At 36.5% G+C, this 13,470-nt stretch overlaps 1 protein-coding gene and 1 long non-coding RNA gene across 2 annotated transcripts; one reads left to right on the forward strand and one right to left on the reverse strand.

The window, feature by feature from the left end:
• Window positions 1-1,727: 1,727 nt before the first annotated feature.
• Window positions 1,728-4,273, reverse strand: LOC131433140 ((Lyso)-N-acylphosphatidylethanolamine lipase). The gene is made up of 5 exons (XM_058599982.1): window positions 4,057-4,273; window positions 3,937-4,001; window positions 3,421-3,802; window positions 2,218-2,487; window positions 1,728-2,160 (listed from the first exon to the last, which is right to left on the reverse strand). Exons 1-5 carry the CDS (start codon window positions 4,086-4,088, stop codon window positions 1,830-1,832), a joined length of 1,080 nt encoding a protein of 359 aa, XP_058455965.1. The 5' UTR covers window positions 4,089-4,273; the 3' UTR covers window positions 1,728-1,829.
• A 2,056-nt stretch (window positions 4,274-6,329) lies between these two features.
• LOC131433147 (uncharacterized) lies at window positions 6,330-7,341 on the forward strand. The gene is made up of 2 exons (XR_009230025.1): window positions 6,330-7,155; window positions 7,223-7,341. It is a non-coding gene; the product is annotated as an uncharacterized LOC131433147 (long non-coding RNA).
• Window positions 7,342-13,470: the final 6,129 nt, after the last annotated feature.

Genomic DNA, 13,470 nt, shown 5'->3' on the forward strand with positions numbered 1-13,470 from the left:
TACAACTAGTGTAGCGTAATTGCTTATGCTTTCAAAAATTGCTTCTGATAAGATGAAAAGATGATTGCCTCGGCCATAACGTAAGGTAGTAAAGAAGAAAGATTGCCAATTGATCAATCAGATTAAGTTTCACTTTCAGATTGGATTTTAAAAGTTTTTCGTCAAATCATTATTTCGAGAGGCTCCAACGCAAAAACAACTTCCAGCGTTTTTTCAACTCCAAAATCATAAAATTCAGACTAAGAAAAATTTTGGTTTCTTTAAATTTGGACTCTAAAGACTTTTTCATTCCGTTATGCTTCGATTTCTTATCACTTCTATATACAGATTTTCAATACAGGTTTTTGAGCTCCCGATACAGATTTACAGATTTTTCTTTTGAAAAATGCAGATTTAAATGTGGCAACCCTGGCTGAAACCTGATTAATGTACGATTCAGACGATCCGGCTTCTTCCGTCACCGTCACCGGAACGTCAGCCTCCGTCAAAATTATGTACGATTCAGACGATCCGGCTTCTTCCGTCACCGGAACGTCAGCCTCCGTCAAAATTAGTCAAATGAGTTTTCCCTTTCCGCATTCACACGATCCAGCAGAGATCCGGAACGTCAACGTCCGTCAACGGCAAGCTCCGTCAACATTTCTCCGAAAGAATATTTGACGGACTGTTATTATCGCACACATGCACGATTCATATGATTACGGTATTGAGCTGACGTTTGTTATGTATGTATTCGGTGTCAAGATCCCACTCTTAAATGAAGTATATCACTTACAAGTAATTAAACTTATCAGTAGATTTGCAAAGTACGTTACGTTGTTGAGTGGAACTCATTGTTTTGTTTTTTCCTATCTCTAGTTACTTTTGAAAGTTATTTATTCGACTAAACGGTAGGAAAACAATAGATCGATTGGCTTCAAAAGCTCCCAGATGTTGTATTAGTGGAATAAAATTGTGCGAAACTAAGCTCTTCAAATTCTGTGTGTAAGAAAATGACATGACGGACACGGATAGGAAACCGGATCGTGTGAATCAGAATGACGGTGACGGACGTTGACGTTCCGGTGACGGTGACGGAAGAAGCCGGACCGTCTGAATCGTACTTTAGTCAAATGAGTTTTCCCTTTGCGCATTCACACGATCCAGCAGAGATCCGGAACGTTAACGTCCGTCAACGGCAAGCTCCGTCAACATTTCTCCGAAAGAATATTTGACGGACTGTGATTATCGCACACATGCACGATTCATATGATTACGGTATGGAGCTGACGTTTGTTATGTGTGTATTCGGTGTCAAGATCCCACTCTTAAACAAAATATACCACATATAGGTAATTCAATTTATCAGTAGATTTGCAAAGTACGTTACGTTGGTGAGTGGAACTGTTTGTTTTGTTTTTTCCTCTTTCTAGCTAATTTTGAAAGTTATTTATTCGATTAAAAGGTAGGAAAACAACAGATCGATTGGCTTCAAAAGCTCCCAGATTTTGTATTAGTGGAATAAAATTGTGCGAAACTAAGTTCTTCAAATTCTGCGTGTAAGAAAATGACATGACGGACACGGATAGGAAACCGGATCGTGTGAATCAGAATGACGGTGACGGACGCTGACGTTCCAGTGACGGTGACGGAAGAAGCCGGACGGTCTTAAATCTCTTTAAGATGTCAGGGTCTGATTGTAGCAACAATGTTTCACTGCGGATTTTTTAAAGCATAGTATATAATAGTAAATGTTTATTGCAAATATTATTTATTAAGCAATTTTGTCTATTAACTAATATATCTATTGAAATAGATTGCACGAACGTACAGTAAATATTTCGATACTTTCACGTATCTTTTGTACTCTTAGTTCCTTTTATTTGTTCGGTTGTCAGTTGTTCTGCGTCGCACAAGGCACAAGCTTCGTTAACTAACCTGTTAAAAGTGCCTGCATCGTCCGCATATACATGATGTCCAGCGTTCTCTATAGAATGCATCTTAATGTAATCATGTTGCTGAAGTTGCCTAATCGTGTCGGCAGCATTATTGTAAACCCAGGAACGCGAACCATACAAAAACGTTATCGGAACGTTATTCTTCAATTGTGTTATTCGCCTAATCATGGGATTTTTGGCCCAACCTAAGCCCTGCATCATTGTGTGAAAAGCACTCTCGCCGCTAAAATGGAAATATTTTAAATATTTTAACTAGCTTCGGATCATTTGGAAAAGTTACGTTGGTTTTTGTGCGTTGCATTGATGAATATAGTTTGGGATATCATCTGGATTTGTAACCACTCCAGAAAATTTCCTAAGAATATCAGGACGAGTCTTTCCAATCAGCCATGATCCTAAAGGTCCAAAAAAACGAACAATCCAAAGAGGATTTGTTGATTTTGCTAAGGCCACCAAAGGTTTTCCCCACCAACTTATTTTAAATCGTTTTTCATGATCAGGTGGTTCTTCGGAGAACCCCCAAGGGTCCGCCAGTATAAGATGTTTTACTCTGAAATAAAATTGAGTTGCATTATAATTATTTAATTACAGTGTGTTAATGGACAACTCATTTTAATGAGTTGAGAAAAATGATCTTTTCAAATCAATATTTCTGAAAAGATCTGTCAAAATAGATTTTGTTAAGTACAGAATCGAAAAGGTGTTGATGCGTTGATAGTTATTTGCTATTTAGATTGAGATTCTACTTACAATCTTGGAAAAAAACAGGCATTGCCCAAAAACACAAAAGCAGTTTTCTCCGTTTTTTCCTTCTTGAAGAAATTTCAAGGAAAGAACATAAGTTTATTTAGAAAAACTAACCAAAGTGATATTTCTCTTTTAAATTTACGCTCAACGACATCAAAGAAAACTGCCCATTTTCCTAAGATTGTAAATTGCCCCTAAGGTTTCATGGAAAGTTTTATTTTCTGTTAGCGCTATCGAACCAATTTAACGCCTCATGTTAGAACAATGTATTACCATAAATCAAATAAACATAGATTTCTCACTGTACGGTGACACTAACAGCACCTCTAGTGACAAACGGGTGTACTTTTTTCCGTTAGCTACTGTGGTTGTGTTAAATGCGCAGGCAACTTTTTGCATGCATTTTAGGAGCATTTACGCACCCATTCTTCACCAGACGGTGCTTTTGGTGTCACAGGTTGCTCAACTACATTACTATTACACTGAGAAATCTATGTTTATTTGATTTATGGTATTACCCAATCTGCTTACGCATTTGAGTTACATTACATATATTCACAAATTAAAATCCAGAATACTTGAAACGTTATTTCGAAAGCAGCCGCACTTTTGCGGGCATTGGATTGAATTAATTTATACAAAATCATAATACCGTATGACCATTTAAAAATCATTCTGAATGTTATGTTAGCTTGAGCAATATTTTCAGACAAAAATAAAATAGATGTATGCTTACCGATCAGGATATGACAAGGTATAACTAGTTGCCAAGAAACCTCCTAAAGAATGGCCAAGAACGATCATTTCTTTTAATCCCATTTCTTTACGCCATTCATCTATAGATTTCACCAATTGTTTTTCGGCTACCATAGCATCTTCTGCGAACATTGGACGAGAGCTCCTACCAAATCCAAGAATGTCAATAGCGTAAAGTGGCCTTTGTTTGGCAATTTCATCCAGATTGAGCACCCAAAGAGCAACGCCTGCACCTAGACCGTGTAGCATGAGTATCGGTGTTCGGTTTGACTCACTATTCATTGAAATCGTCCATATTTTATCAGCCTCTCCGACACAAGGCCCAATGTCCACAAACATACCCCGGTACGGAAGTCGTAGATCTGATGAAACGTAGCCAATTGACACTTGATTAATTGATACGCTCATTTTTGTCAAATGTATTGCATTTTATTCAGATATCATGATGATAAGGCAAAATTTAAAGTGCTCGTTACTTGAAAGAATAGTTACTTACGTGCTAAAATCGACTTTTCAATTGATCGCAGCAGCATGTGTGAATATTTTGTCCAATTAAACCAACTGTTAAAATTATATGGTAACGTTAAGCTGTTCCAATGACTTGAGTTTATCAAACCTTTCGTGCGATGCAATCTCTATTTCTGCCATTATTACATGTACAGCGCAATTTCTTTTCTACTTGAGAGTAACAAACTGATTCTGTTATGAAATAAAACTGTCGCGCTTGACGTCTAACTACATAATAATACATCTTTGAATCATTTGATATGAATGATATCATTTTTGAATATATTAGTTGCAATGACGAAATGAGCTTATTCCCCTCTGAGACAATCGACTTAACACCAGTGCTGTCAACTTTTTTTTCTCCAAAAATCTGTGTTTGACGGAAATATCTATCTGTACAATATCTTTCTCGAAAAATCAAGCATCGATTGATTGCGGAAACTGATTTTGCGACCAAAAAAAAACGTCGCTCGCCCTGGTTTACCCCTATGGAATCCAACACAAAAACTGAAAATCGGTATTTATCTGTATGAAAATTGAAATATCGGTATTTTGAGAGAGCATATCTGTATTCCTGTATCGAGTCCAAAAATCGGTATAAATACCGAGATATCGGTTAAGTTGGCAGCGCTGCTTGACACATTCGTTAGCAGAGATGCCGGTATTTTTTTTAAGGAGTGTTCTAGTTCTTGATGCATAATTTATATCAGTTTTAAAATTTAAACCTAGAAATTATAACAAAATAAACTGGCATCCCCAACAGCGTTTTATCTGTGTTTGAAATTAGAGTGACTATAATCAGAGTGGCGACAGCTGTTCGTTTGGAATGACAGCTCCCAGTTCCAAACGAGCAAACGACCTGTCAATTCAATGTAAAGCTAATGGAATGTTTTGAATTGTTGCCAGCATTACGGATGAGATGTCGTCACTCTGGTTATAGGCACTCTATTTGAAATATAGAAAAAATAGAACGGCAATGTATACCAGTAGAACTGGTCGAATAAATAAAACTAAAACGGATTGCTGGGGTTACGTTTGTTTCAGTTTCATTTACCTTATAGACCACCCATATGAATCTTGCAGCTGCTGAATTTGCTCTAAATACCTGGAAAATGCTACTCACACTACATTCTTACCAGCCGCTACCTAATTTTGGGTCAAAACCTATCCAAAATCAACTAAAATGCATCTCTCCAATTTTAGGTAACGAATGATGACTTCAAAATTTAGGTAAATGCAGTAGCGTACCTAAAGGGGGGGGGGGGGGGGACATTCGCCCGAAGGGGGCGACAAAGCAATCTTTGGGACCTTTTTTGTTTTTTTTTTGCTCGTCGAAGATCTTTGCGGATTTCCCGATTTTGGTTCACCTTTCTTTTGCTCTCCAAAGATCTTTGCAGATTTCCGGATTTTTGTTTTTTGGTCACTAATCCAACGATGTGGCCGGCAAAACTCTTATTTTGCCCCGGGCGCCAAATTTCCTCGGTACGCCACTGGGTAAATGTAAGTTTAGTCAAAGTGTTATCAAAGATAAATAATAAAGACATGTAAGTGCTTATAAATATTTTTAAAAAATGTGGTTCGTTCCCGGTACCTTCTGAAATGACCGCACTCACCGCTTGGTGGAGCGCGAGATTAATTGTGTGCCATAAAATCTCAATATATACAAATGAGCTACCGAATCGAAAGGGTTCTCACGGTTTGACATTTGCATTATGAATGTATGATGGGAACTCAGCAGTGCAACCAATTTATCACCATTGGTGCCAGTTTCACGGAGGACCATCGATGTGCGCCAAAAAAAGATCGTGACTGTCATGTCTGGAAATTCGTTTGTGGTGTTATGCAATAATAAAGCACGCTACCCATTTTTTACGATCAAGTCAAAGTTTGAGTAGATAACGACCTAATTTTGAGAAGCTTATAGAAGAACTCGACATTGAGTGATTTCTCCTAAAAAAAAATAGGTAAACATGACTTGCAGTGTAGGACAGGACCAGACAACTGGCTTCTTTTCGCAGGAAAATATTCCTTTTCTTATTGCGGCTGATCCCTGTTATAAATAATACATTCCTCGCGATCACTATTGTCAGTAGAGATATTTATTCATTTTGAAGGGCTTCTCCCCTTATAACAAGCGATTATTTTTTCGAAACACTTGTACTAATGTTATATCAGTCAAAAATATAGCTCTGAATTCATTTCGATCAGATGCTTGTTTAGAAGACAATTTTTAGTTGAAACAGTTTAATAAAGAATTTCTAAAACATTTGGGTAATCAATTTTTGCAGCTTTTTTAACTATACTATCCAACATATTCAATTTGAGAAAAATACTAACAAACAGAAGTATACAAAGATTTGTTGCTATTCTCAAGTACACTGAGCAAAATACCATAGTAACCGTAGCCTGTTTTCCATCGTCATTTCAACTATATGCTTAAATAGTAGCAACAATCATGATATATGACTATTCACCATCTGTATTGTATAAATTACTAGACAACAAAGACAACGACTTGACTAAACTATTTGTATTAATGACTTTTCTGGCATAGTCATCCTGACAATGGTAGTCATCTCAAATATAAGAACAAATATTTAAAATCACAATTTCTAGTAAGGTGAAATTGCTCTCGAGCCTTGATATATGAGGAGCTAAATAGTTATCGCTACCATGTAAATATGTTCACAATATAATAATGTTACCATAAATAGATACATGGTTTAAAAGATGATTATGAAGTTTGAAAACACTATTCATGTAGTCCATATCAACAGAATTTATGTAGGAAGCACATTATCGTATAGTGTTTTTCAACCTACTATGTATTACATTTGTGCTGACTATACAAATTGTCAATGAACGGGTGTACTGTTATTGTCACATACAGTTACAATTTAGCAGAAAATTTCGAACATGGGTAACACATCAGTGATGGATTTGAACAAAATATTCTATATTGTGACTGTGTACTTTGGTAGGTCTTACAGGTAGGTAAAGTTTGTAGCCTTACTAGTTTCCGTCGTTGAAATTTAATTTTTCAACAATTTTCCGGCAACGGTTATGTTTTCCAGTGAAATCAACATCTCGTATACGGTTTATTATTCATTATCGGTCGCTGTAGAAACAACATCAAGCGATTGATGAAAAGGAAGATTATCATTTGATTCCCGTATTCAATTCGCTCGAATCCGACGGAAAATCGCAGGTGGGCATCGAGGTTTGCATCTGGACTTGGCTAATAATTTCTTTCCTGCTGCCAATTCCTGCTTCAGGAAAAACTCCACCGGACAGAGCCTTGGATCAACTGATGCTATCAAGCAATGCTAAGCAATATTTCACCAGGTATATTATCATTTGATTTGATGCGAAAATAAAATAGAGTTTAATGAAATTATTTTGTTGTTCTTATTTTAGAATTTAAATTCATAAAACTTTTCAACATTAGCTCATGTTTTGCTGATCTTCAGCATTGTTGAATCAACCACTGCTTTTAGTTTCAAAATAACTAGAAGTGAAATGTCAAAAATACCATGACTCTGGTTATAGCAAAAACTACAATGTAAAAAAAATATTCGGTCATGGTTAGGCTAACCATCTCAATCGTATTAGTTATTCATACAATACACTGTTCAATATTACTATTCTAGAGCCGATACCATTCATAGTAAACATAAACTTGACTATTGTTGAAATCATCTGATTTCATAGTCGGCTGAAAGCCACTATACGCTCATGGTCAAGTTGGCCCTCTATATAGTAACAGTTACCATACTATTTTTCTGAGTGTACAATCAACATAATCAATATTCTCGTCCATATCACACTTCGTGATTTCAAGCTTTCTTTTTGTAGCATCCAGTGATTGTTAAATGTACTCGTATACTTTCCACATTGACAGGACAATGACAGTAAAGCTAACTTTCATCACAGATAACAGATATACAGGCTCACATATGAACTGTGTGTAAATTTGATCAATCAGCGTGGCGAACGCTTGCAGATGTCACCATGACCGATACAAGGAGCCACCACGATTTGGGTGGCTCTTTCACATGAGCCACAATTTTAGGTGCAACGTTCAATTCACGCTAGAATCGGAAGGGAAATCGTGTGAGAAGTGTTAAAATTGTTGTAGTTGGAATATTTCTATAACAGGCAGGAGAATTTTGTTATCGTTCCGGAACGTAGTGGAACGTTTTGAAAAATCGCGGCGAACAGTCGACTAGGTGGCAGTAGTGTTTCCAACGTATAGCAAACTTGAAATTTACACAGGATTTTGAAAAAAAATTTTCGAGCCCGTATATCTGTTATTTGTGCTTTCATGTCCAATTTCAAGTGCATTTCAGGAGGTTGTGACCTATAAGAAATAGAGCCCCGTATTAAATGAATGAAACGGAGGAAGAGGGAACTGTTTCGAATACTATCAGGAGCCCCATACCTCATGTTTTGCATTCAACGAAACATAATTTTATCTTTACAGACAACACAATTTTGAGCACTTACTTTTTTTTCTAACACTGATGATGACTGTCATTTTGCTATCGCGATGCTCTCTGGAATTTTTTTTTCTTTCGCAACGATTAACGCTGATTCCGCAATAAATAACTGAAAATGTTTTCATAAATTTCTGAACCGTTTATTTATTTATAATTGGGTATTGTGATTTTCACTGTTTTATGTATGTATGTATGTATGTATGTATGTATGTATGTATATATGAATGTATGTATGTATGTATGTATGTATGAATGTACACACTTAAATTTTTTAGCTGAGTCTCGGCAAAAAAATGCCGAGATTCGCACAGCCGAGTAATCAGCAATCATCTCGGCAAAAATAAAATTACTGAGCGTCTCGGCACCCTCAAATTTGACAAACGTCAAATATTGCCGAAATCGTCAGCACAAGATTTACTGTTTGCTCAGTGAAACGTTCACTGAATATTCGGCAATCCAATAAAACGAAAAATGAAAAAATAAATTACCGAATCATCAGTAATTAAAAATCTAGTCAATTAATTTTGTTTGTAATTTCTCAACATTATAAACACGCCATTCAGGATCAAAAATTCATTTTAATAACACTTAAAGGAGGCTTACAAATTTGTTGCCAGTTGTGTTTAAAGCCTTTACCTGAAAACATGTAGCATAAAAAAGCGGCGTTTCCAGATGCGACCACCTTGAGTCGAGCTGGAAATATGAAAATAAAAATATATATTGATTTTTGCCTTACAAAAATGTTCAATATTTAATGATGCATATACGGTATTGTTCAAAAAATAAACTTACTTTGATCTATTGAATTATTCCATGCATTGGGTTATTTTTTCGCATATCCTCCAAAGTTTTGTCTCGAGGACGCTTTGAGCCCCGTGTTGGGTGTTTTTCCCTTATAATCGCGAGTGCTCTGATAAAGCGAAACATATCACTATATTTATTCAATATTTTTACTTGTAAGTGGTTCCACGCTTCTTCGACGATTATCCATTTTTTCACTCGAGAATTTCATCAAAAAATAATCGCACAATGCGAAGCGAAAATGTAACGCGGCAATAAATGACAGCTGTCGTGCTGAATCTCGGCAACAGCTAGCGCATATTCCGAAATCTCGGCAAACGTCTCTGCTGATGTCGGCATATCTGTTGTTTACTGATAAATTCAGCAAGCAATTATGCCAAATTTCGGCAAAGTGAAGCATTTTACCGAAATATCAGTGAACGCATTTAACGAAGTTCAGAAACATGCGTATTGATTACTGAGCAATCAGCAAATTTACGTGTTGCTGATCAGTTTCGGCATTTTATTATGCCGAGCTCAAGAAATGGTTTTAAGTGTGTATGTATTTATGTGTGAAGCCACCATCAGTTCAAGGCATTACTAGTGTATGCGGGTAGACTTACAGTAGATCCGAATTTGATTATCAGATAGCTTTCATATAATTACTGTTAAGAAGGCCAAAATGGGTTTTGAGGACCCGGCGCCTTCCAGCAAGAACCGTTTATTTATTTATAATTGGGTATTGTTATTTTCACTGTTTTATGTATGTATGTTTGTAAGTATGTATTTGTGTGTGAAGCCACCATCAGTTCAAGGCATTACCAGTGTATGCGGGTAGACTTACAGTAGATCCGAATTTGATTATCAGATAGCTTTCATATAATTACTGTTAAGAAGGCCAAAATGGGTTTTGAGGACCCGGTGCCTTCCGGCAAGAACATCCGGCCATATAATAAAGAGTTTCCCTGTACCAGCTTAAATCCGCCTGATGGTTTGTTTGTTAAAAGGGTGCGTCTGACGGTTGCCAGAATTTCTCACGAGCGGGCCATAGGGTGCAAGTGGGTTTTCTTGGAGTAAAACTAACAACAACCCGTTCCTGCAAACTGAATGATTATTTCGTTCTATGCCGTTCAACAAATGCTCAACGACCAACAAAATATAATCGCTTGCTAAGTGGCCCGCTTGTGAGGAATTCTGGCAACCGTCAGAAGGCTGGCTGCATTCCGGCTGCTGTCAAAATTGTCCAGGCGAAATTGCGTCATTATGTCACCGTACGAGTCTTGTTTATTTCCCTCCTCTTTCTTTTTTCTTTTTTTTTTATTCGACTTCATTTGATATTCGTCAATTCTGCATGTACGTACAAAAAACGAATCTTGAGACGAGGTAAATGAGATTGAAATATGGGTATGTTTGGTAGTGAGAATATAATGTTATTGGCAATAGCATTTTCCATGATTAGTATATATGAAGGGCAATAACTTATTGCCTTTCATATGTATCTTTTATTGAAAAAATAAAACCAAGACGCTTAAAATGTAGCACCGATTCAAAACGGTTCTGCCAATCTTGTATGGCAAGAATCCGACAGAAATGAACCGTTAATAACCGCTAGGCGAAAATCTCTGCCGGAAACGGTTGTTGCATTGTTGCCAGACTTTTGCCGGAATTCTGGCAGAATTCCGGCAAAAATGGCTGGCAGACATAGCCAGCTGTCTGGGGGGAAATCTGCCCGCCGGGGGGGATTATGTATATTTTCTCCATTTCTCGGTTGATTTTTCATTAGGGCGTATAAGCAAGTGACAGTTTCTCTTTAATCACTCTCTCTTTCGATTATTGTGATGTGATTAAAAAGATATTCTTTGATATCACTATTGCGTTTGAAAGTCGAAAGTTTCGGGTATAGTTGAGTCGACGACACGACCTGCCACTCGTTTTTAAAACTGTATCGTAAATCGAGCTACCCCTCAGTAACTGGTAATGTCAAAATGGAATCGCTTGAAAAAATGTTGGAACTGGCAACACAAGTTGGTAAATTATTGATTTTAAAAAACAGTTACCAGTAGCCTTGGTAACCACAAAAGAAATGTAAACAAAAACAAGAGATTCTCACTTAAAACGAAACCACTAAGTGTAGTTGGCCCGCTGGCAGGTATTAAATTTATTCTTTCAGAGATCTGTCATAGCTGCATAATCTGCCATAGCGATTGTGTCGTATGCCGCTTTGAAGTCAATGGCGCGTTGTATTCTCGACACTTTTGGAGTACTTGTCTCATAACGAATATGTAATTCGTAGTGGCGTACCGTACCGGCAACGCAACCCGTAAAAAAATATACCATTAATTTTACAACATAAACAATTAATTCACATTTAGATCTATTGGTTACAATACATTTTATTGTATCTTGACAAGATTTTTTTCATTTCCAACGATTCAATATATTGTTTCTTCGATTCCACAGTTGAATTTATTGTACACGTGGTGTTTCAAACGATATGCAAACTGTACATTTAATTGTTTTACAAGAAAACATGCATGAAAAATTTGTATGATTTGAATTGTTACGATACTTAACAACCTATACATTCGATTGTAAAAAGCATGTTCACAATTAATTGAATAGTGTATAACAATTCATTAAAATATTTTTCAATGGTCAAAGCAAAATTGTGGAGGGTTTTGTAACAGCTAATCGTATTGTTTTTCTACAATATTTTTTATTCGGGAAATTATTCACTACTAAAAATTTGATTTTGGTTGTTTAAGGCAATAAAAAACTTCTCGTGTGTTAATTTCAGGGGGAATATATTTACTTAACTAAGCAAAAAAACTAAAACTAGTCCACCAAGCCGACTGAATGTAGATTTTTTGATAACTCGCTCCAGGCGACTTGTAACTTCACTAGTAATGATACTAACCGTATAATCATATTCCATCATAATTTCTTGGTGTGAGGGCAGTTTTGAACGCCGTTAATAAGGCGTCGACTTGCACTATAAGGAATTGTATAAATGTTTCCCCAGCTTCATACGATGCCAACTCTTCCTCAGCGAGGTTGTGATTGTGATTGATAAATTGGTCAACCCACGGATGCAAACGAGGTTTAAAAAAATTTTGCACGTGCCTGTTCAACGTCACTAGTTTGTAATCGCCCTTGCTGGATTGAACTTTGAAGTGCCGATTGGGCTAGATCTATGTAACAGGTAGGGTAACTAGATTTCAGAGGTGATTTCAAAGCATTTATGAAGTCTAGTTCCAAGCAACTAGCAGCGTTATTAACAACAGCACACACTCCGTTCAGCGATTGCGTTCCACGTTCCACGTCGAATGCACTTCCGAATAATGAAAAATACATCATCCAACATGCTGGAACATTGCTGCCCCGTTTCAATGCTGTACAAAATTATCGCTTTCAGGACGCTTTCTTCCATGAAATAACGCTCTAAAAGTAAATATGTCCCAAGAATTTCCTGCATTTGCGTACTCAATCGGGACTTTTCAATCATTTAAAGTTTTTAGCTTCGCTTCCTAAGTATTTGGTTCCAGAGAACTTTTTTTCGATATCGATCTAAAAACATAAAGTGATTAGAAATTCATTTATACGAATTAGAATATCATTTACACTCACCAAGCATCGGCGTTTGACAAACTTTATGTACAATTCAGCCCTCGTATGAATTATTGTTAATTTTTGCAGTTTTTTGTAAGGTTTTTAATAACCATGAAATGTGGAATTATTCCACAACTGTTTCAAACTGTTTGTTTGTTTATTCTGGTGCTCCCTGGTAATTAGTTCATAGCTAAGACAAGACCTGACAACTGGCTTCTTATTCTTCCTTCCGAATCATCCTTCTCGTCATTTTCGCCCTGTGGAATAAATACCAACGTATCGGCTACAGTGTAGCCATATTTACAGATTTTTTTAAATAACTATGCTAGGAAAAAAATATTACATTTAAATTTTTAGACTTCAGGTTTTTGATTTGAAATAAACATAAAACATGTTTAGGTGAATGCATTTCTTTATTATATAATAATGCTTCAAAACAATTAATTGAGCTTTGATGACAAAACACGAAATATCTCATGTTGAACGAAAAATCGAATCCATTGTTGACGTATTACCGGATCTTTTGGAAACCGGTTAAATTCAGGTTTGGATAGAAATGCTTAATGCGACCAAAGTGTGGAACACAACAGTTCATTCTTCTCGTAAAACTAAACACACTTTCGAGTTTACACTAA

The sequence above is a fragment of the Malaya genurostris genome, chromosome 2, assembly GCF_030247185.1.
Source record: "Malaya genurostris strain Urasoe2022 chromosome 2, Malgen_1.1, whole genome shotgun sequence".
Lineage (NCBI taxonomy): Eukaryota > Metazoa > Arthropoda > Insecta > Diptera > Culicidae > Malaya > Malaya genurostris.